General features: G+C 35.2%; 1 protein-coding gene across 10 annotated transcripts in view; it reads right to left on the reverse strand.

Annotated features, from left to right (window-relative positions):
* The window catches only part of afdna (afadin, adherens junction formation factor a), a 229967-nt gene that overhangs the window by 129353 nt on the left and 77149 nt on the right, over nucleotides 1–23465 (reverse strand). For 8 of the 10 annotated variants that reach the window (XM_030128104.1, XM_030128096.1, XM_030128097.1 and 5 more), the window contains exons 6-11: nucleotides 22446–22603; nucleotides 17638–17722; nucleotides 15935–16069; nucleotides 9563–9607; nucleotides 5157–5251; nucleotides 1550–1800 (exon numbers count right to left, since the gene is read on the reverse strand). In XM_030128104.1, the coding sequence (XP_029983964.1) occupies nucleotides 1550–1800; nucleotides 5157–5251; nucleotides 9563–9607; nucleotides 15935–16069; nucleotides 17638–17722; nucleotides 22446–22603 (769 nt within the window). The remainder of the gene's footprint in view (nucleotides 1–1549; nucleotides 1801–5156; nucleotides 5252–9562; nucleotides 9608–15934; nucleotides 16070–17637; nucleotides 17723–22445; nucleotides 22604–23465) is intronic. The other 2 variants (XM_030128103.1, XM_030128098.1) reach the window with 1 other exon arrangement.

The following is a 23465-nucleotide window of genomic DNA, read 5'->3' on the forward strand; positions in this document are numbered from 1 at the left end:
ATTGAACGTAATTTGCAAGAAGATTTGAAAGAACGTTATCGAAATGTGAGAAAGAAATGGGGGTGGATGGTTTGTTTGTACACAAATGTGGCGTGTTCTCCAAAGCCGATCTGATCGGCCCGTGGCACTTTAAAGGTTGTATTCGTAAAGCCGATTTAATCGGCCCATGGCATTGAAAGAGTTAAAGGTTGAGAATTTTCATATTTACCCAAGAATAACTGTCTGAGCTATTGCACATCCTATAATGACATCATCTAGAGGGTTTGTTTTTTTGTTTGTTGTGGAGCTATTTTCTATTTTTATTTTACGTTTTTATTTTTGGTTTCTGATTTTTGGTTTATTTATTCTTTTTTTCTGTTGTTGTTGGTATTATTATTGTAATTGTTTTGTATTGTGTGCTGTTGTTGATTTTTGTTTTTGTGTTCTTGTGTTGAGTGCATGTACATCCTGTTTGTTGAGTGAGTTGTGGGAAATTGTGGTGCTTTGTTTTTGTGTTGTTGATGACCCCAGGAAGAGTAGCTGCTGTGGTATGCAGCAGCTAATGGGGATCAAACTAATAAACTAAACTAAACTGAACTAAAATATGGACCATTTTAACTAAAGGCACATTTGTAATATTTCAAAAATTCATTAAAAAAAAAAAAATCTAAATTTCTCAAAACTTTGTAGACATTGTCCCAAGGAAGCTACATAAAAAAATTTAAATGAATCCAACCATTAGTTTTGGAGAAAAAGATTGAAGACGAAATCTAGACATTGGTGACCTTGAGTTTGACCCTTCAAGGTCACTTGAGGTCAAAGGTTACAGACTCAAACAGAAGTCCATATCTGACTTCCTATCAGTGCTCAACAGTAACTAGAGTGATATCTGTAGCCATTTAAATGTTATATACCATCAAAATATGGACCATTAGAAGTAAAAGCAAATCTGTAATATGTCCAGAATTCGTTAAAAATGTAAAAAACTAAATTTCTCAAACTTGTGAAAACTTTGTAGACATTATCCCAAGAAAGCCACATGTACAGTTTGGAATGAATCCAACCAGTAGTTTCAGAGAAGAAGATTGTTGAAAATCTAGACCTTGGTAACCTTGAGTTTGACCCTTCAAGGTCATTCAAAGTCAAAGGTCATGGACCCAAATGAAAGTCCATGTACGACTTGTCAGTGCTCAATAGTAACTATATTGATATCTGTAACTATTTCCATGTTATAAACCATCAAAACATGGACCAATATATGTAAAGGCAAATCTGTAATATTTCAAAAACTTTGTCAAAAATTCAAAAATCTCCATTTCTCAAAACTGCAAACAACCTCTGTAGACATTGTCCAAAGGAGGATGCATATAAAATTTGGAATTAATCCGACCAGTAGTTTAGTCAGAGAAGATGTTTGAAGAAATGGCTAACGAAGACGTTACCTTCACAATGGTTCATGTACTATTGGCCGGTGAGATAAAAATAAAAACTATAAAAATATCATAAAATGTCAACAAAACAGATGGGAAAACAAACAGAAGAAAAGGAGGCTGGGGCCTGATGTTCTTACCCAGACTTGTGTCGACTCCTCATCATGGACGCCGGTTCCCTCTTCCCTCCCTGGTCGAACATCGGGTCCACGAACTTAAAGACGTGGGCGGACCCGAACTGCAGCGTGGACCCTGAACGCAGCACCGTCGTCTCTGTGATGCGCTGTCCGTCCACGAAGGTGTCGGCGTCGGGCCCGTGAGGCGTCACAGTCACCATGCCTTCACTGTGCATGAGGTTACAGTGGTGGGGGAGGATCCCTGGACCGAGCAGCTGGACGGGGACAACAAGAGGGCACAGTTTAGAACCCAGACACTAGAGACCCTTTATCGAGCAAGTGACTATTTTTGGTCATTTCTGAATACATTACAAGACAGTGACAGCAACAGTTAGTGTGAGTCAACAATCTGAGGTCCAGTGTGGTCTCCAGGGTCTGTAAGGTCCACCTCTGCATGGACAGTGAGTGGACCTGCTGTGTTAGGTACTATGAAGTAATGGTACTAATGCACAGTCGTGGAAAAAATGATTAGACCACCCTTGTTTTCTTCAATTTCTTGTTCATTTTAATGCCTGGCCCAACTAAAGGTACATTTGTTTGGACAAATATAATGAGAACAACAAAAACATCTCATAGTAGTTTAATTTCAGAGCTGATATTTATACATTTAACATGTTTTCTTGATAATAACCAGAATCACTTCAGTTCTTACATCAGTATCTATGACACTGTACTGACAAAAACAGTGCTTTTACACATTCCATGTTTTCTTTTCTGTCTGTTTTAGTCACATGATACACACAGGAGTTAGGACTGGATTGCATAACCATTGTTTTTGATTACTTTTGATGGTCTAGTCCAGGGGTGTCACACTCATTTTAGTTCAGGGGCCACATTCAGCCCAAACTGATCTCAAGTGGGCCGGACCAGTAAAACAACAGCATAATAATAACTTACAAATAATGACGACTCCAAATTTTCCTCTTTGTTTTAGTCCAATCAAAATTAAATGATGAAAATATGTACATTTACAAACTACCCAAACAAAAATGATGTCAATAACCTGAAAAAAACTCAGATTTCTTGAGAAAAATAAGTGCAAGTTTAACAATATAACACCTCAACTTACCATTTATACATGCATATTATGGATTGGATCTACAATGGCACAAAATATTTAATAACAGGAAGAATAATGTTAAAATTTTACTTACAAAATTTCAGGTTTTTCAGATTTTATTGTTAAAGGATAGTTTGTAAATGCTAATATTTTCATAATTTAAAGTAAGTTTTTACACTAAAACAAAGAGAAAAATATGGACTTGTCATTATTTATAGGTGTAATGTAATATTATGTTTTTCACAATAAACTAAGAAAATCCTCATTAGAGTCATTATTTATAGTTTATCATGATATTATTTTAGTTGAGATCACATTGTCCTGTATGTGGAACCTGAACTAAAACGAGTTCGACATCCTTGATTGTTAATATCTGAAGTGTAATTTTGGCAAATTCATCCCGCGGGCCGGACTGGAGCCTTTGGCGGGCTGGTTTTGGCCCCCGGGCCGCATGTTTGACACCCCTGGTCTAGTCATTTGTTCTGAAACTGCCAATTATTTGGCTCTTACCAAGATAAAAAAAAACAAAAAAAAAACTTAGATTTAGAAGTATCAGATCATTTTTTTTTTTTTAAGTGTTAATTTCTTATTTTAAGTGTTTTTTTTATTGTTTGTATTTATCTGTTTGCTTTTTAATGTGGACCATGAGTCTGAAATAAAGCTTGTCTGTCTGTCTGTCTGTATCTGTAGACATGCTTATTTCTAGATTTAACAACTTTAATTCAAGAAATCTTAAGTAAAATTATCTTGCTGCATGGACAGATATTTCACTTGTTTTGAGTACCTTTTTCCTCAGATTTAGTATTTTTATCTTGTTTTTAGACACTTTTTGCAGTGTAAATAATGTCAACTCCATGTTTTTCTCTTAGCTTTGTGCAATAAAAAACATTCAAGTTTGCAAACATTAACATTTACAAACTACAGATGTGAATACTGAAATTTCTTAGAAACAGAGGTGCAATCTTAACAATAATACACCTAAACTTTTCATTTATACATGCGCATTACACAGAATGTTACACAAACATTTAATAACAGGTGAAATATTGTTATATGAATAATTTCCACAATATTATGTCTCAGCTTGTTATCAACACAACTTACAGATCACAGTGGGTCTACAAATGCGCAAAATATTGAGTAACTGGCATTTTATTGGTAAAATTGCACTGAATTTTCAGGTTGTTAACCTTGTTTTTAATGACTTTTGATGGTCTAATAATTTTTTCTGCGACTAAGTAATGATGTTCAAAGGGATCATGTGGATGTTGACAGGTACCTGTACCAGCACTTATGTTGATCTAATGTTCGAAAAGTCATGTTCTAATGTTCTAAAATACACATTCCTTCTACAATACATGTGTTTTTCTTGTATTTTTATATAGTTACTTCTTGGACTTGTTTATTTTTTTTTTTACCACTTACAGGTAAGGAACCAAATATGGTAACTTCATTGACCTTGATTTTCTACATAACGATAAAAAATTTAGAAAAATTCCACAAAAGTAATAAAGTCTTGTTATGTCCTCCAATAACAAACAAAGGTTGAAATATTTACTTTCAGAGTATTTCTATGGGTGAACTATAAAGGGTTAAAGTGCTATGTCTGTAAATATTTAATGCACGGGATGATTTTCTCCTTGGTCCTTTTTTTTTTTTTCTCCTTTTGTTTGTATTTTCCGCTGCTTTTCCATTGACAGTATCAGGTCAAATTGTCTAGGCTTTGTCACCACTATGTCACTTTTCCACTGCAGGTATAACACTCCCTCAGCGTGGCCAGTTGTCATAGCGATGCAACGTCAATATGTTGTAACATCACCGAAAGAATAGAGCAAGTCTAAAATTACAGAAACTAAAAAGATAAGAAAACAGCACATAAAATGTAATTTTGAAATAAGAATAGTACAAAAAGGAGAATAAAAATAAAAATATTAACAGTATGTGTATCTATGAACTCAAGTTTACGTACAATAATGCATTTGTGTTTAGATAAATATTGAATAAATATTGCATTATTATTGCAAGAACAGAGGATTTTTTTATTCTATTGACATAAATGTGTGATATTCCGCCTTCATTCTCATGTTTATGTCTTTACTGTCATGGAAACATAAGGTCGCTGTCGGGTGGAAACCTCTTAAGTCCATTTTTGGTCTTTTTTTGGTCATAAAACGATTCTATTGGTCAGTCTTTACATCAGCCCGATGGTTTTAGAAATATTTAACCAATGAAAAGTGTTGAAAACGGCTTGTGACTACATCTCTTAACTCCATTCATTTACTTAGAATTTACATAATTTTTCCAGTTTTCTGAAAAATAACCATTATAGACATAAGAGGTTTCCACCCGACAGTGACAATCTGCAGAATGTCTGTGTTGTCAGTGCAGTTTGCTTCCTGCTATAAAAATGGGGTGTGTTTCATAGCTCAGGTGTGTGTGTGTGTGTGTGTGTGTGTGTGTGTGTGTGTGTGTGTGTGTGTGTGTGTGTGTGTGTGAAGGCGTTGGCGTTACCTGGATGGCGCCGTCCTCGGTGCAGTCCGAGCCGACCTCAGTGATGCTGTGCTGAAGACGGTACAGCTTTGGTTTGTCCCGCGAGTCGGACCCGTCTACACAAACACATCCCGACTTCATTACTGAGCAGCTCAAACCAACATCATATATATACTATATAGACAAAAGTATGTGGACATGCTGAATTCAGGTGTTTCTTTTCTAACAGGGGTCTGAGATACAAAACAATAATGACTAATGTCAGAATATAGTTTTATATTATGGGATAAATATCATTGCATTTGTTAGTTTGGGTTAAATAGTTATCTTTGCTTCTAAAATGCCTCGGAGATGGTTTTTACTTTTTTTTTTTTTTTTTTAATCCGTGGCTATGATTTTAAATGTTCTTCCTCTAAATTTCTAAATTATTTTTCATACTCTGACTGTAAATACTAATTTTCCACCACAACTAAACATCTACTTTCTTCACATCTTACTGAGGAAGAAAAATCTACTATTAAACTTTAAGGAAATATCGATGTTTTTATCTCAAATAATCACGAACCGGACATCTTACAGCTGTGGACAATGATGTGTCCCAATATTTATGTCCATATAGTTTATAAACATCAGAAGAAGAAGAAAGTAGATGGTTAGTTGTGGTAGAAAATTATTATTTACAATCAGCACATGAAAAATATTTTAGAAATTTAGAGGACGAACATTTAAAATCATGGTCATAGATTAAAAAAATAAAAAAAAACTCGAATGAAGTTAAGTAAAAACCATCTCAACAACAATAACAATTTAAACCAAACTAACCAATGCAATGATATTTATCCCATAATATAAAACTATAGTCTCACATTTGTCATTATTGTTTTGTATCCCAGACCCCTGTTAGAAAAGAAACACCTGAATTCAACGTGTCCACATACTTTTGTCCATATAGTGTAGATCAAAACAAAACAAAACAAAAAAACCCACAAAATACATATTCAACCACATTTATATCCACCGTCCACTCACATCATCCGTCCATTTCAAACTGGTGTGAGCTGGGATGTGCACCGCTAATGTGGGGAAAACTGAGCGGCTTAAGGGACTGAACAGCGATTATTGATTATTAGTAAACAGAAGTTTAGTAAAAGCGAAGCAGCACATTAGTTTGCTGAAGGGAAAGGGGAGGACGTCTGCTGCTCTGGGAAAGAAACCAGTGGGTCTGAGAACACACCTCTGATTATTAAGAGTTTATATAGTAAATGGAAACAGAAACATGTCCGGTCTAAAAAATATGCATTACTGGTGTATTCAATCATTGTGCATTAATGGGGTTGAAAAACTAAAAGCTCAACTGCTGAGTAGTTTGTGGTGATGTGAAAATACATTTCCCAGAGTGGATTTATGTAACTGGCATGGCCGAATCATTGGTTTTATTACAGCTGGCATGAAAATAATAGACAAAAGATAGTTGTATTTAAGGCTGTTTCTCTTCTGACTGAACTGAGGTTTATTCTAAAACTGACACTGTTTTATTATTATCCTTCATCCTCTAGGAAATGGATCTCATGTGTGGTTTGGTTATTGAATTTTTATTTCAGAAACTGGGACTAAAAATAAAAAAAAGTGGGTGTGTGATTATTTGTTGTAAAAAAAAAAACAAAAAAAAAACAAAAACCAACACTAAATTAAAATCAAAATCCATATCCTTGGTTGTGGAAAAACACGTATAAAATTTGATTCATGATATTTAAGACTAAAACCCAAAAAACACTAATGTTTTTGTTGCTAAAACCCATTTTTGAAATTAAAATCCAATGGCCAAAGAATAAAAAATAAAATATATATATATACACACACAAAACTAGCATCATTACATGTGTAGAAATCTAAATTCAACTGACTACTTGTCTTTGTTTTTACTCTATAAAATGGAACTCCTGTTTGTTTTGGTTACTGAAGAAACTAAGACTAAAAATTTTAAAAAGTGGGTATGGGATTATTTATTGTAAAAAATAAACCCAAAAACACTAAATTGAAATCCAAATCCACATCCTTAGTTATGGAAAAACACATGTATAAAATTTGATTCAAGTATTTAAGACTAAAATCCAAAAACCACTAATTCTTTTGTTGCTAAAACCCATTTTAAAAATTAAAATCCAATGGCAAAAAAATATGTAGATACAAAACTAGTATATGTGTAAAAATCCAAATTCAAATGACTATTTGTCTGTTTTTCCTCTATAAAATGGGTCTCTTGTATTTTTTGGTTACTGAATTTTCATTTAAAAAAACTGGGACTAAAAATTAAAAACAAATTTAAAAAAAAGTAGATATGTGATTATTTGTTGTAAAAAGAAAACACCACTAAATTTAACTGATATTAAAATCCACATCCTTAGTTGTGGAAATAATAATAATAATATTTTTAGTATTTAAGACTAAAATCCAATAACCACTCAATTTTTTGGGTTGTTGCTAAAATCTATTTCTCAAATTAAAATCCAAACACTATATGGACAAAAGTATGTGGACATGTTGAATTCAGGTGTTTCTTTTCTAACAGAGGTCTGGGATATAAAACAATAATGACTAATGTCAGAATATAGTTTTATATTATGGGATAAATATCATTACATTGGTTAGTTTGGTTTAAATTGTTATTTGCTTCCAAAAGGTTTTTACTTAATTTCTCTCAACATTGATTTTTTTTTTTATCCATGACTATGATTTTATATGTTCTTCCTCTAAATTTCTAAAATATTTTCCATGTTTTGACTGTAAATAATAATTTTCTACCACAACTAACCATCTACTTTCTTCACATCTCATTAAACTTTAACCCTTTCTTGCACAGAGGTCACTCCAGTGGACAGCTGTTCTCCAGCTGTCCTCTTGTATATTCATGACTTTTATTGTTTTAGTTCCATATCAGCCAACACAGTGGACACTTATGCATCATCCCATACAGTGCATTTCATACCGTTACTGTAACCATGCTGTTCTTGATAAACCTGATCTGCAGTGACATGTTTTAGTGTAAATCAACAAACAAAACAGGGTTTTTTTTTTTGCATATTATCTCATATTATCTGTTTTTATTGCATACTTTTCTATATCACTTTCTGATATTATGTTTTAAATACATGTTTCTTTGCTTGAAAAATTAAATGCATGGGGTCCGGCTGAGTGGACAGTTTTGTAACTCCTTAAAAAAAAACAACCTAAATCGCATATTTTTTTCATGCCTAAAGAGCAATAAAAACACACAAATATTGTGACCAAGGTTCTCATAATTGCAAGAAAGGGTTAATGAAATATTGATGATTTTATCTAAAATCCTCATGAACAGGTCATCTCACAGCTGTAGACATGACGTGTCCAAACACTTTTGCCCATATAGTTTATTAAATCGACCAAACTAGCTTCATTACATGTGTATGAATCTAAATCCAACTATTTGACTTCCTCTTATTAACGTTCTATCTAGAGCACAGGTGTCAAACATGCGGCCCGGGGGCCAAAACCGGCCTGCCAAAGGTTCCAACCCGGCCCGCGGGATGAATTTGCAAAGTGTAAAAATTACCCTGAAGATATTAACAGTCAAGGGCATCAAAGTCAGAAATAATAGCATAATAACCTATAAATAATTACTCCACATTTTGTTCTTTAATGTGAAAAAAATAATATGACATTTTTCATATAAATAATGGCAACACCAATTTTTTCTCTTTGATTTATTGCAAAGAACATAAAAATTCTGATATCCTTTAACAATAAAATCTCAATAAACGGAACAAATATGAACAACCTGAAATATCTAAAGAAAAAAAAGTGCAATTTTCACAAATGTTTTGTGCCTTGGTAGAGCTAATCTGTAATGCACATGTATATCCATTAAATAAATCATAAGCTGAGACATAATATTGATAAAATTGTGCTTATTTTTCTTCAGAAATTTCTTCTTTTTTTTTTTTTTTTTAGATTATTCAGATCTTTTTTGTTTTGAATAGTTTGTAAAATGTACAAAAAATTCAGAATTTAAGTTATTTAAGTTATTTTTTGCACTGAAAAATTTGGAGTTGTCATTATTTATAGGTTTTTATGCTATTATTTTATTGGTTTGGCCCGCTTGAGATCGAATTGGGCTGAATGTGGCCCCTGAACTAAAATGAGTTTGACACCCCTGGACTAGAGCCTCCATTAGTTTATTATACATCTTTTCAGAATAATCCCATTATTGACCACAACTATAAGCACAAACACTACATTTAGCGTGTGTGTGTGTGAGGTGGGGGTGGGGGTGGGGGAGTGTGTCGGAGGGGAGAGGAGGAGGTTTGACTGCACCCCCCACCCCACCCCTTCCAAACTGACCCATAAATCAGCCATTCCAACAGACAGAGGAGGTGTGTGGGGCCGTTTACCTTCGTGGTGCCGATAGGCGTAGTAGGCATAGTGATTCCCTCGCCCTAGGCAGACAGGAAGGCAGGCAGGTACGAAGAGGAAGGACACATGCACGAGCCCCACGCGCACACGCACACACACACAAACACCATGCATAAGGAGGTGGGAAAGAAAACAGACACATAGCAGAGGGTGAAAATGCAGCAAGGAGGAAAAAAAATGCAGCATTACCTTGTTAACCCGTTAAATGCACGGAAGCATACGAGCACACGCACACATGAGGGATGTCTGAGGTCCTTCCAGTGGAATCATGGGTAAAATAAAGGCATCTGCAACTTACACCGGGTTATTTAGTTTATCGTGTGTGATTTTAACCGTCAACCCTCCACACACTGCACTGCAAGTATATTGATTTATACCCGATTTGAGATGTACGAGCCAAATATTAGAATAAAGTACAGGAGAGGAGGGGTTGGGGGCGGGGCCATGATTTTAATGTCAATCACTATCTGAAGGTTGAACTGATCATTCTATGTTCAGTAGAATAGTAGAAAAAAAACAAACTAAAGATAGCTAATGACCATGAGTAAAAACTGAATATAGAGCTATTTCCATTGTTTTGGTGTTTAAATAAGCATTCATATGCCAGGGTTTACTGAACTAAAGAGAGTAAAAACTGGTTTTACTTGAATAATAACAATAATTCAAGTGTTATCCTGAAAATATCAAATCTAATTGTGCGCTTTGGCAAACTTTCTACAAAAATCCATGCTCTTTACACAGCTCTAGTGGACCGAAGTCGCTTAGATTGTCGAACTGTTCTTTAAATTAATCATGTGACGTTTGAAAAAAAACGAGCAGTATGACTAAATAGCACTAAAATCAGAGTTTATAGATGATATTTAACCTGTTCCTTCCCATCTAATTTTCCATAAGTTCAGAGCTTATAACTGAAATATAAGTTTTCATGTTTTCTTGCAATCGGTTTTATTTCTAAGAACTAAAGTAGGATTATTTAGCTTGTTTTGTTGCATATTCAAAATAATTTTTTTTTAACCTAGTGTTATCGTACACTATGGGATTTTTGGAATTCTTGATCATACATTGAACAGAGGGAGAAATTATTGTACAAATATAATAATTATCGTACATCTGGCAACACTGATCAGATTAAATTTCCCTTGTGTTTTTTTAAACCCCTTTTTTAACATTAATATACTTAAATGCTGGACCGCCCAGTCATGTGACCTCATGACGTCAAACAGGAAGTCCCATTAGTTCCAATCACTACTCAGGTGATTCTTCCACTCATTATGTTTTGTTGTTCGGGAATATTTTATAATAAATTTACTGACTCAATTGCAGAGAATCTAAGCTTTCTAAGTAGGTCTATCATGTCTACAGGGTGTCCCATAAGCCTCCATACATAGGAAAAATAAACATTTCTTGATATAAACCATTTTTATTTATATAATATGCTCTATATGACTGCCATTTTGTCGGGAACACATTTCAATGCGTGTCCTCCACTGCTGAAGAACTATAAAGAAGAAATATAAAGAAATACATGTTAGAACCATATGTATTATGTCTCCTATGTATGGAGACTTATGGGACACCCTGTATATTGACAAAAGTGGACCTGATTGCTGGCGATCCAGTGGGAATGGAAAGGTTAAGGTCAATTATCAGATAACCCACCCCTAACAGGAGGTAATGAGGTATAAAATAATCTAACTGTTATAATTTGGGTTTGGAATAGTTCTATTTACATGTATCTCCTATGACACACAGACTTTATTAGTTTTGGTGTATCATGACAATATTATAATTTAAGGGCAAATCTCTGGGTTTCACTCCCCTATCCTTATCTGCTGTGGATTCCTACTTAAACTGGTAAAAGCACAACACACACACCCTCTCACACACTCACACAGACCCAGCACCAAATGTTTAGCCGAGCCACCAAATCAGTTTTTCATCTGGGCCGTTTTTTCCACAGACAGTGTGACCCGTTAACCTGACAGTGGATGAAGTAGATGTTAGTACAAACGCGGACACACGCCTGGTTCGGAGGAATGTCTGCCTCGTCCCCGTAAGTTAATGATATGAGGGTCATGACAAACCAAGAGGGAGGTACAGGAGAGAAGGATCAGTAGGCAGAAACAAGCTGTTAGGGCTGGATAAAGTCACGCTGAGCAGGACCCGGCTGAGGCGGGTTTGGTCCAAAATGCTCCCCACACCGGGACGCTCCAGTGGATTCCAGAGGTGGCGCCGTGGCTGGAACTTACCTCAGCCTGCTCATATCGACCTGTGATTCAGGCCGTTCGAGGCTTCATCTCAATACAAAAGCTTAAGAAATGACTCTACTAGTGAAGGGAGATTCTATGGACGCACATTAACCCTTTCATGCATAGTGGTCACTATAGTGGACAGCTGATCAAAGGTGTTTTCTTGAATATTTATGGATTTGTTGTTTTGTGCATCATCCCATATGCTGCAATTCATACCATTACTGTAACTTTACTGTAGATAAACCTGATCTGCAGTAACATGTTCAAATGGAAAAAAAATTGTTAATTGTTACTAGACCGAAATAAACAGTTTTGGGTTTTTTTTTTCTAAACAAAAAGTTGTTTGTTTTTTTTGCATATTATCTCCATGCAGGTATGTTAAAAAGTGAGAACACATCAGATTAGCAGCATTAAAAATGTTTTTATTTTATAGTTTTCACGTAGTATATCAGTAAATACATGTTTCTTTGCTTCTAAAATTAAACGCATGGTGTCCAGCTGAGTGAACATTTCTGTAACTCTGTGATTAAATAGATTCATAAAAAATCTATCGCTTTTTTTTCATACCTCAAGAGGAATAAAAACACTCCAGAAAAAAATCTTGATTAAGGTTCTCATAATTCATGCATGAAAGGGTTAATTAGCCTCGTATACACATTTTACACTTCATCATGAGGTTCTTTACATTGTTGTTTTCAGAGGTCTGGGCTTCTCTGGTTCCGATCTGGAATCTACACTCAAGTCCCTGTCACACCTTGACGATTTAGCCAGCGTATGCAGACGTACGGCAAATTTGGTGTATATGCTGGCGTACATCGAATAAGTTATGGCACAGGTGTCAATCATGCCGCCCGGGGGCCAAATTCAGCCCGCCAAAGGGTTCAATCCGGCCCCTGGGAGGAATTTGTGAAATGCAAAAATGACAATGAAGATATTAACAATCAAGGATGTTAAAATTTTTTAGGTCAATTCAATCTAAAGTGGATCACACAGTAAAACACTATCATAATAACCTATAAAAAATTATAACTGTAAATTTTTCTCTTTATTTTAGTGTTAAAAAAGTTACATTACACAAGGATATTTACATTTACAGACTAGCCTTTTACAAAAAATGTGAATGACCTAAAATGTCTTAAGACACGTATGGGGAATTTTAATAATATTCTCCCTGTTATTAAATGTTTTGTGTATTTGTAGATCCACTGTGATCTCCAAGTTGTGATTCACATGTGTACATTCACATGCGTATGCAGCCTTAGATCCTCGGGGGGGCAGAGGGCTCCTGGCTGTTCCAAAGTCGAGGCTTAAATCGAAAGATGACCGGGCATTTTCCATCAGGGCTCCTCAACTTTGGGATGGCCTGCCCGAGGAGATAAGGCTGTGGAATCAGTGGCATCTTTTAAATCACTTCTTAAAACACATTTTTATAGACTTGCTTTTATGTGATGTCTGTCCCTTTTTAACTTTAAATTTTTAATTTTTAAATTTGATCCTGTTTGATTATTAATTTGTTCATACATCTCTCTAATTGTGTTGCTTCTGTTTTAGTGTTTTAACTTGCTTCGTGTATCCTGCTGTTGTGCCCTCTGTTAAAGCACTTTGTAGACTTTGTTTTTAAAGGTGCTATACAAATAAAGTTATTATTATTATCATTATTATTATTATATAAATGATAAACTGAGGTGCAATATTGTTAACATTGCACTTATTTTTCTTAAGAATTTACAGGTTGTTCATATTTGTTCAAGTACAATTCATAGATGTAAACATTTTCATTATGTAATTTAAATTTTTTCACTCAAGTTATTGTTATCCTATTATTTATATTATTTTACTGGTCCGGCCCACTTTATGCCATATTAGGCTGTATGTGACCCCTGAACTAAAATGAGTTTGACACCCCTGAGTTACGGGTAAGTTAACCCTTAGGGGTCCACAGTCACGGCCCTGTAACTGAATCACATGACATTTTCAACACGTCGTAGCATCAGAAGTCGGTCATGTAAACCACTGAAGCATTCGAAAGCATGGACTTGAAACACTCTCCCACTTTTTATTTAATGTTGATAGAGCAAATACAACCAGAGATATGACGGTTTAAAACCGGAGCAAACAAACATGAATAAAAGTATGAAAATGAGGTGGGGCGGGCAGTATAGTTCTTACAAACAGAAAAAAACTGGCCGAATCTGCAGATTCTAATCCACAGACTGGGGGGGTGTGTGTGTGTGAGAAAACGCCTAAGTAAAATATATGCTTTTATGTCAAATATTTGAGCGTTTTAGAGAAATTCTGATACATCGGCAAACGCTGACTAAATCATCAAAGTGTGACAGGGCCTTGATGTTCTGGGCCAGGATTTACAGCGAAGATGTCTTTGTAATTTAACATCCACTGCTTCTGTTTCAACCTAAAGTCCTGACAAAAAGCTTGATACCTGCAGAGTGACACCCAAACATTCTAATCCTAATAACATTTAGGATGATTATATCTCTATTTTTGAGTGATGACAGCGACTTGTGTCTCACACGATAACCAAATTCCCTAAACTATATTCTCATATCAGTTGAACCCATTTTGGTTTTTCTCCCCTCACAAACATTTCCTATAGATACTTCATCTGATCATTTTCTCTTTTGCTTTAACATGAGCTTCTCCATGAGCTGAAGACTCCCGTTGTTCCCTCTGGCTCCATAATCCTAATAATATCACGTAGTGTGTCCATTATCATTCCATTTATCTATTATCCTCTGCTCTCATAAATTTGCTCATGTATGACGTTTGAAGGCAGAACATCTGTGCAGTTTCCTCTTCGGTGTCTCATGCAGCTGATTTTTAACTCCCTGTGCTCTGAATATATGCTTCCTATACACAAACGTGTCACTCCTGAGAACAAAATGCAAAATACTTCAGGTTTCAGGCAGAGGCAGCATACAACAGCATTCACAGGCAAACACAGGTACACAATGTGGACAAAAGTATGTGGACACGTTGAATTCAGGTGTTTCTAACAGGGGTCTGGGATGCAAAACAATAATGACAAATGACATAAAATAGTTTTATATTGGGATAAATATCATGCATTGGCTAGTTTGGTTTAAATTGTTATCTTTGTTTCCAGAATGCCTCTGAGATGATATTGATGTTTAAACCTGAAATAATTATGAACAGGACATGTTACAGTTGTAGACATGATGTGTCCCAGTGTTTTTGTCCATATAGTTGAGAAACATCAATATTTCCTTAAAGTTTAATGGGAGGTTTTTCTTCCCAAGTGAGATATGAAGAAAGCAGACGGTTAGTTGTGGTAGAAAATTCTGTTTGGTTTCTGTAAATTGGCTTAGAGTCTGGTTTTGACCAACTCTATATATAAAGTGTTATGAGATAACTTTTTTGTTGTGATCTGGCGCTATATAAATAAAATTTGATTGGTTTTCCCTTGTAAGTCGCTTTGGAAAAAAGCGTCTGCCAAATGCATAAACATAAACAAAATTATCATTTACAGTCAGAGCATGAAAAATATTTGAGAAATTTAGAGGTAGAACATTTAAAGTCAGAGTCATGGATAAAACAAAATAAAAGTAAACAAAACTAAGCGATACAATGCAATATTTATCCCAATATAAAACTATATTCTGACATTAATCATTATTGTTTCGTATCCCCAACCCCTGTTAGAAAAGAAACACCTGAATGCAACACGTCCCGTTACTTTTGTCCACATAGTGTAGGTCTGAAGGCTGGATCCATCATGGATTTCAGCCACTCCTGACTCTGTGTAGAGGCTTTTATATACTGAGGAAATCCTGTGATCATACGAGCAGAAACCACAGCACAGCTGGATTTAAAGAAACAGCTGGAATCCATAACGCCACGTGTGATTTACTTACCTTGGCAGGGAACGGAAAAACGGCTCACCTTTGACTAACCCAAATATGTTATCTACTGTAGCTACACTGCGCCCTAATGGTCACTGCCTAGCATTACAATGAGTGCAGAGTACGGTTCGTCCTGGTGTTTTGAGTACGACTGATGAACATTAGCGTGAGAAATCCCAGATATCCCATCCTGCTGTTCCTGTGTGTCTGATCGTACCTGGGCTCAGCTCCACCAGGTAAGGCAGTTTCTCAGGCGGTAAGGAGCTGCTACCCTTGCCCTTGTCGTCCACTTTCCTTCCCTTCCTGGCCTGGTAGTCAGGAGGTCTCTTTTTCAGCTGGAACACTAGTGCACCTGACAACAAAAGAGCAGAAAAACAACACAACAAGGTCACTTCTACCAGCATTTTACATCCGTACGTCATCAAAAAACCTAATATTAATAACAGTTAGTACTTATTATTGCAAAATTCAGACTTGCACATACTTGAAGACAGATTCTGTTCATTTAAATGTTATTTTGTTTTTGTCTTATTTTGCTTTGTTTTGTTTTATTTTGTTTCTTTGCATGTTCAAAATAAAAAAATAAATAAATTATGATTTGCGTACCTGATTTAATTTGTTTGGGGTTTTTTTGCCAAAGTAAAAAGAGGTTCAGTACTTCAGAAAACAGCATACTATTTGCATTGAGACTAAAACATGACAAATTTGAGGAATGCTGGAAACCATAGATGGACTCTTAACACTTAAAAAGAACAAAACGTGACACCCACTCTTGTTTCGCTACTATAGTACTGTTGTTTTTATGTAATTATTTTTTTAAATTAATGTTCTGTTGTTCCAAAACAAAAAAAAAGGGATAAGAAATCAAGAGATGAAGGCAGTGGAGATACACACAGGAAAAGAAACGTACAGATTGATTGTTTTGTTCTTTTCTGAAATGAAAAGAAATGTAGATTAACAACATTGTAAAATGTTATATGTGAATTTAAAAAGATGTAAATTCTTCTTTAAAAAATCAAATAAAAACTTGAATCAAAAAAGAAAACAGCATACTCTACTTTGTCCATGAAATGTATTGTCATCATAAACTGAAAAATCACATGTTTAAAAATGTGTACGTACTAATTATTACTGAGTGACATGAGCAGCGTAGCAGGAAGTTGACCAACACCCTGGATCAACGTCACATTATCACTAAAATCTCATCCTAGAATCACTCAAACGTACATTTTCATTTTTTATTCAACGAAACTGAGTTATTAACAAGAACATGCACTACCACCGATTCCACTGGTCTACAGTTTTTCATAAATAATTTGTTTCAGAGATAAAACGATATTAAATCTTACATTCTTTAATAAGATGAATTGGGGGAAAAATGGAAAAGGTTATGGTTAGCTGATGCCTTGCAATAGATTTATGGATGTTCCAGTATAAAGAGCCTATAAAGTGAATGTACTGTAATGTACAGACAGTGTTTTGAAGTAGATCTGGGAGCAAAATTCCTTTGCAGTAAAACCCATTCTGTCATTAATTCTCACTATTTCACATTCTGACCCAAGGCTGTATTTGTAAAACTACAGCCAAAAAGCATTTAGACTGAATTTCTATCTGTTAGTGACTTAAACTTGGTAAAATTTCTGTAGTTTTACTCTAGAGGTGTTTTATTTGTGGACCAGAGTTTCTGAAACAATATTACACAGAGACACCGAAACATAAAATTAAATATAAAGCAAACCATCCTTTATATTCTCATATCTATAGCATAACCCCTCTGTGATGTTGCAGCCTCAGAGACTAGATGTAATGACCAAACAGTAGCAGATGGGGGCGGTAGAGGCAAAAAAAAAGGGGAAACAGAAGGCGTATGAGGGGAAAGCGCTGACATCATATTAACATGACCATGTTCCAGTGCGTTACCTCTATCAGCAGGCCAGTCCCTGAAGATCTGCAGCGGACACTCGGTATCGTCCAGAATCATGTCTTTGCCCGATTTGTCGTCTTGCTGCAGATGAAAAAAAAACAGACAAACACCTCATGAGCTACTGAACAATGAAACATAATGTGTCACTATTAATTTGATTTGTGACAAAACAGAAAAAAGGGACATTTAAGTGCATCTACAAACACATGGTTAAGATGGTAGAATGTACATTTGTGTGCCCTTTGCAAGAAAAATACCAGAAACACCAATATATACTGCACCTTGATTTTAAATTTTACCTTGTATATGTCCTTTATGTCAAAGTCAGATTTATTGTCAGTTTTCCATATGTACAGCACATATAGAAGAGTGAAAATGCAACAACTCCAAGACCCCACAGTGCAACAATAAACTTCAAATAGAAAAAATAAATAGAAGATAAATATAGTTTGTATATATCCTTTCTATGTTCTATATATGTCTTCTATTTGTGGTACAGAAATGGCCTTTTGTATACTGTGGTATTTCTTTGTAGTTTTGTATATTGTCAAAATTTTTCAGTATAATTTTGTGTGATAGTTCTATATATAGTCTGTCTTTTGGCACTTTAATATTTTTTATTTATTTTATTACAAACTTATTACAAACAGGTATTAAAATCAACAAACAATTGATCAACAAAATCCATTTTGTAATAGGACACCCCAGAAGCAGTCCTCAGTTTATAAACGGGGGTCCTTAAACATGTGATAAGAGACACATAATCTTTAAGACATCAACTGTTCTAAATAACTACACAAACATATCAAACATTCATCTGCTGCTTAACAGAAACAGAGCTGATAAACTGATTATCTCATATGTGTAACATACTGTATGTATATATGTATTGCATATATTTCTATTGCACACTATATACAGGGTGGGGAAGCAAAATTTACAATATTTTGAGGCAGGGATTGAAAGACAGTGTATGACCAGTTAGTTTATTGAAAGTCATGAGAAATTATTTGCCACAAGAAAATGTCCATAATAGAAAATGTTTTTATTCTATGTGTCCTCCTTCTTTCTCAATAACTGCCTTCACACGCTTCCTGAAACTTGTGCAAGTGTTCCTCAAATATTGGGGTGACAACTTCTCCCATTCTTCTTTAATAGTATCTTCCAGACTTTCTGGTAATAGTTTTGCTCATAGTCATTCTCTTCTTTCCATTATAAACAGTCTTTATGGACACTCCAACTATTTTTGAAATCTCCTTTGGTGTGACGAGTGCATTCAGCAAATCACACACTCTTTGACGTTTGCTTTCCTGATTACTCATATGGGCAAAAGTTTCTGAAAAGGTATGGATAATAGTGTTAGGTATGATTATGACATCAGTATATGTTTGGGTTCAAAACAACTGACGTAGTGCCTGCTGAGAAAAAACAACTAAATGTTCATTGTACATTTTGCTTCCCCACCCTGTATGTAATTATAATTAAATATATATCCGTATTTTATTGTGTTATTAGTTGTAAGTGCACTGTCACTGGCAGAGACCACCTGTAATTTCATTGCATAACCTGTATAATGACAATAAAGCCTTTTGTATTGTATTGTATTCTATCCTATTTAAGCATGTAAACTGATAATTATCCGGTTGTCTCTTTGCTACAACTTAAAATCCTTATAATATTTTCCAAAACACATTACTAGGTGATAAACAGGAGTTTCAGAGTGAGATGTTTTTGATGAATAGAGGAAAAAATATATGTTGATAAAACTATATAATATTCTGCAAATCAGGTTCATGTTTAGTTTTACTGTTCTGATTTAGGAAAACATCCTCCTTTATGTTGCTTTTTTTTTGCTTTTATAATTATGAAAACATTTCCATGCTTCAGGATGGGAACCTCTTTTTGTTTTCGCTGAATTTTTTTTTTTTTTTTTTACCAAACTAGGATCGAGAACAGAATGTGGTTGGTTTTGTCCTGAAATGAAATGTTTGGAGCACTGCAGCATTACTCTGGTGTCTTCCAAACCCATGAGGACTGCACACTTTCTGAACATGACACAGATAAAAGAATCCAACCAACCTCAGGAGTGCATTAGTTTGTATACTTTCATTATAAGCTCTTACATGTGGACGCTACAGCTTTCCCAAAGGTTTACTCCTCCTTATGATACAGTAATGATGTTCCGCTGTCTCATAAATAAAACAGTTCTGTGGACTTCTCGAACAGAAATCACTGTAATCTAGTGCTGTTGACTCCAACCCCTCCCCCTGAACATAAACACACACACTGACATGTTATACTACTGCTTATTTCTCATGCTCACTAACCTAATGGACTTTCCCTGTGCTTTGGTCTCATCAGCAAATTGCGACTGAATGTATCAACAGTGTGTGTGTGTGTGTGTGTGTGTGTGTGTGTGTGTGTGTGTGTATGTGTGTAGTGTGTGTGTTGTGTGTCTCTGGAGGCTGTTTGACTGCAGTGGATGTGGAAGCAGAGGTTATTTCATGTGATTGGCCATAACCAGAGTCTGTCTGAGGGGACGGATATGGGAGAGGCTGAAGGGAAGGCGGCCAAGTTCACTGTCACAAGCCTACACACTCACACACACACACACACACACACGCACACACGCACACACGCACACACACACAGATGACACACACTAATGCACACAGAGCATCTGCTGCTATAGCACTCAGTCTGAGAACAATTGAATTGCATTCCTCCTCGAGGTTTTTGTGCCAAGTAGCATTCTGTTTCAATCTGCGAGTCCAAAGCAGTGTGTGCATGTGTACGTGTGTGTGTGTGTGTGTGTGTGTGACCTCAGATGTCCTTTCTACAGCCTCTCAAAAGGATGATTGAGGTATTTATCGATAAGACTGGAGCTTTGAGTGTTTAGTGGAGAAACATGGGCAGATGTGGGTATTGAACAGCGTGCAGATGAATTGGTGAATATTATATTGATCCATTCATTACTTAATCATGTGATCAGTCTGTAGTGGATATCTGCTGTTGGGACTTTTTGGTGTGACGTCACATGTTAAGGCCTTTACACACTGGAGACAAGACAAATAATTAAAAAAAAAAAAAGTGAATGACACAGTTCTTGTATATCAGAGCTATTCAATCAGGCAGATGCTGTTAGACTACATCCTATTATTATTATTATAAAGAAGCAAAAGAGAATCTGAAAATGCAGAAAAACATATTTCTGAATTGATATATTTATTTATTTAAACATCATTAAGACACTAGTACAGCAGCAATATGTTCTAATACACTAGACAATATATTATCAGTATGATGATTAAAGATATATACATAAATAAGTGTGCAAAAAGGTTGAAATATGTTCCCTCCCCTTTTCTTTTTTGTTGTTTTGATACTTTCCTGCTACTTTAGCTCTACTTGAACAGAGCAACTGTAACACCCAATAATTTAGGGTGATAATAAGGGTGAGAATGACCCCCACCTGAACCGGATGCGGAAACCAGGAGGACTGGGGGGGGGTTGAGCAAACGCCAATGCACAAATACGCTTTTATGTCACATATTTGAGCATAGTTTTAATTTATTACAATTTTAATTTTATATACCCAATATTTGGAAACAATATTCACTTTTAAAGTCTTCGAAAAGGTTCTTTGTGTTATTTATGCAATAAATTATCTACATTTTTCCAATCGGATTTTATCTTTTTTGTGTGTTTTTTGGCCTTATATGTTGATGTAGTAGGATAAAGTGAGTATAATAGTAGGTATAATAAACATTTCTTTATATAGTATTATAGTCTTCAGTTAGTGCATTTAAAAGGATGCATAAATCCACTGTAATAACAAAATATAGAACATTATCTGAATAAGTGTATATCCAGTTATAATATAGAAGAATGTAAAAAACAAGATATTATTGTAATGAATTAATATAGACTATCATGATTAGGAGATATTATCATATTTATTAATGATTGTATTTGTGGTAAATATTTGAAGGGCATATAAATATTATAGTTTATATTAAAAACGGTTGATTATGTGAATCTAATTGTGTGCGAGGTGACTAAAAAAGTGTATGTGAATGGTTTGTATGGATGTTTTTGTGTGATTGGAAAAGTATACAGGAAAAAAAAAGTGTGTTAACAAAGCAAAGGAAGCAGAATTGATTTAATTATTTGTCTGTAAAAAGGAGGTGGGAGTTTATAAGTTATACTACTTCCCACTCCTTTTTGAGTGCTGAAAAATTTTGTTTGACCATGTTGTATAGTTCTTTGTTATCTGAGGAGTCTATGTACTTGAAATAAAACTAAACTGACGTACAAACTAAAAGGCAAAATCAAAGTACCAAAAATGGCCAAAACAGGCTCAGATCCCAAAGGGTTAACCACTGAATTTTCCTGTTGTGGATCAATAAAGTCTCTAATCTAATCTAATCTAATCTAATCTAATCTAATCTAATCTAATCTAATCTAATCTAATCTAATCTAAGAGACAGTGTTCTTTTGAGTAGAAACACGACAAAAACAGTCAACCATAGATCTGACATGACTCGTTTTTTGTGACTGATCGATGGATTTAATCGTAGCGTGTAAACTCCAAAATACGGACGTCGTTCCCAAAAAAAAAGTTCTGGAAAAAAAATATATTGAAGTGCAAATTAGGTGCCTGAAACCCCCCCTGTGTGTAAAGGCCGTCAGTGGCAGGATAACAAGGCAGATTGTGTGGGTTTTTACCGCTCTCAGGGGCCTAGAAATGGGATGTATTCAAAAGTAAAAAAGATAAATGAGTAGCGACAAGATTTATTGTTACCCGGGCGATGCAGTACTCTCTAGGGTTCTCCTTCTCCAGGCCGTACTTTTCCAGCGCCTCCACCACTGCAAAGTCAGCCGTGTCTCTAGTGGAGAGCAGGATGGTCTTATAGGGGATGTTGGGCTTCAGGCTGTCGGCGTATATCCGCAAAGTACCTCCTGCAACATAAGGAAACACATATTCTGTTAGTCAGTATGTACAACGATCACAAATGACAGGTTAGACATTTAGAGCACACTCATATTTCACTGTTATTCCATATGTGACACAGGTTGGGTAAATATTCTGTATTCGGCCTGATTCTGACATTTTAGAAGCATCTGCCAGACATGTATGCAACACAAAGCCTGTTGCATGTTTACACTCAGTTCTGTGTGTTGTGGTGATTCAGCCATTAGTTTGTAAAGCTGGAGGAAAAGATACGCTATATGGACAAAAGTATTGGAACACATCATGCTGATTTGAGATAAAAACATTAATATTTCCTTCAAGTTTAATGGGAGATTTTTGTTTCTCAGTGAGATGGTTAGTTGTGGTTAGGGCTGCACGATTTTGGCAAAAAAAAAAATCCCGATTTTTTCCTCTAAAAATTCGATTTTCGATTTTGATTTTTGGGTAAAACTACAAAAGACAACAGAAGTCAGCATGTCATTTTCGTGAGCAGCCCACAACGCAAGGCACTGCTCTGACCTCAAATCTGTGATGGTATCACGTGATGAACCGAAAAAAGTTTATTTTTTCTTAATTAAATCTTTATTGAATGAAGTAGAGTATACAAACAATGTATACAACAAGAAAATAACATAAGTTTGCCAGGGGGATTACACTATAATACAATGTCCAAATCAGAGCAAATACTTATGTTTTTTATACCTTTTTTATACCTGCCTTTTTGTTTCCAGATTTATCTAACAGCTTTTAAATAAAGTTCAACATCTTTCAAAAAATAAATAATATTTGGTTTTGTGTTACAGAACTTACATTTGTGAATGAAAAATTTAGCAAGTAAGAGGACTAAAT

Source organism: Sphaeramia orbicularis, chromosome 24 (assembly GCF_902148855.1).
Source record: "Sphaeramia orbicularis chromosome 24, fSphaOr1.1, whole genome shotgun sequence".
NCBI lineage: Eukaryota > Metazoa > Chordata > Actinopteri > Kurtiformes > Apogonidae > Sphaeramia > Sphaeramia orbicularis.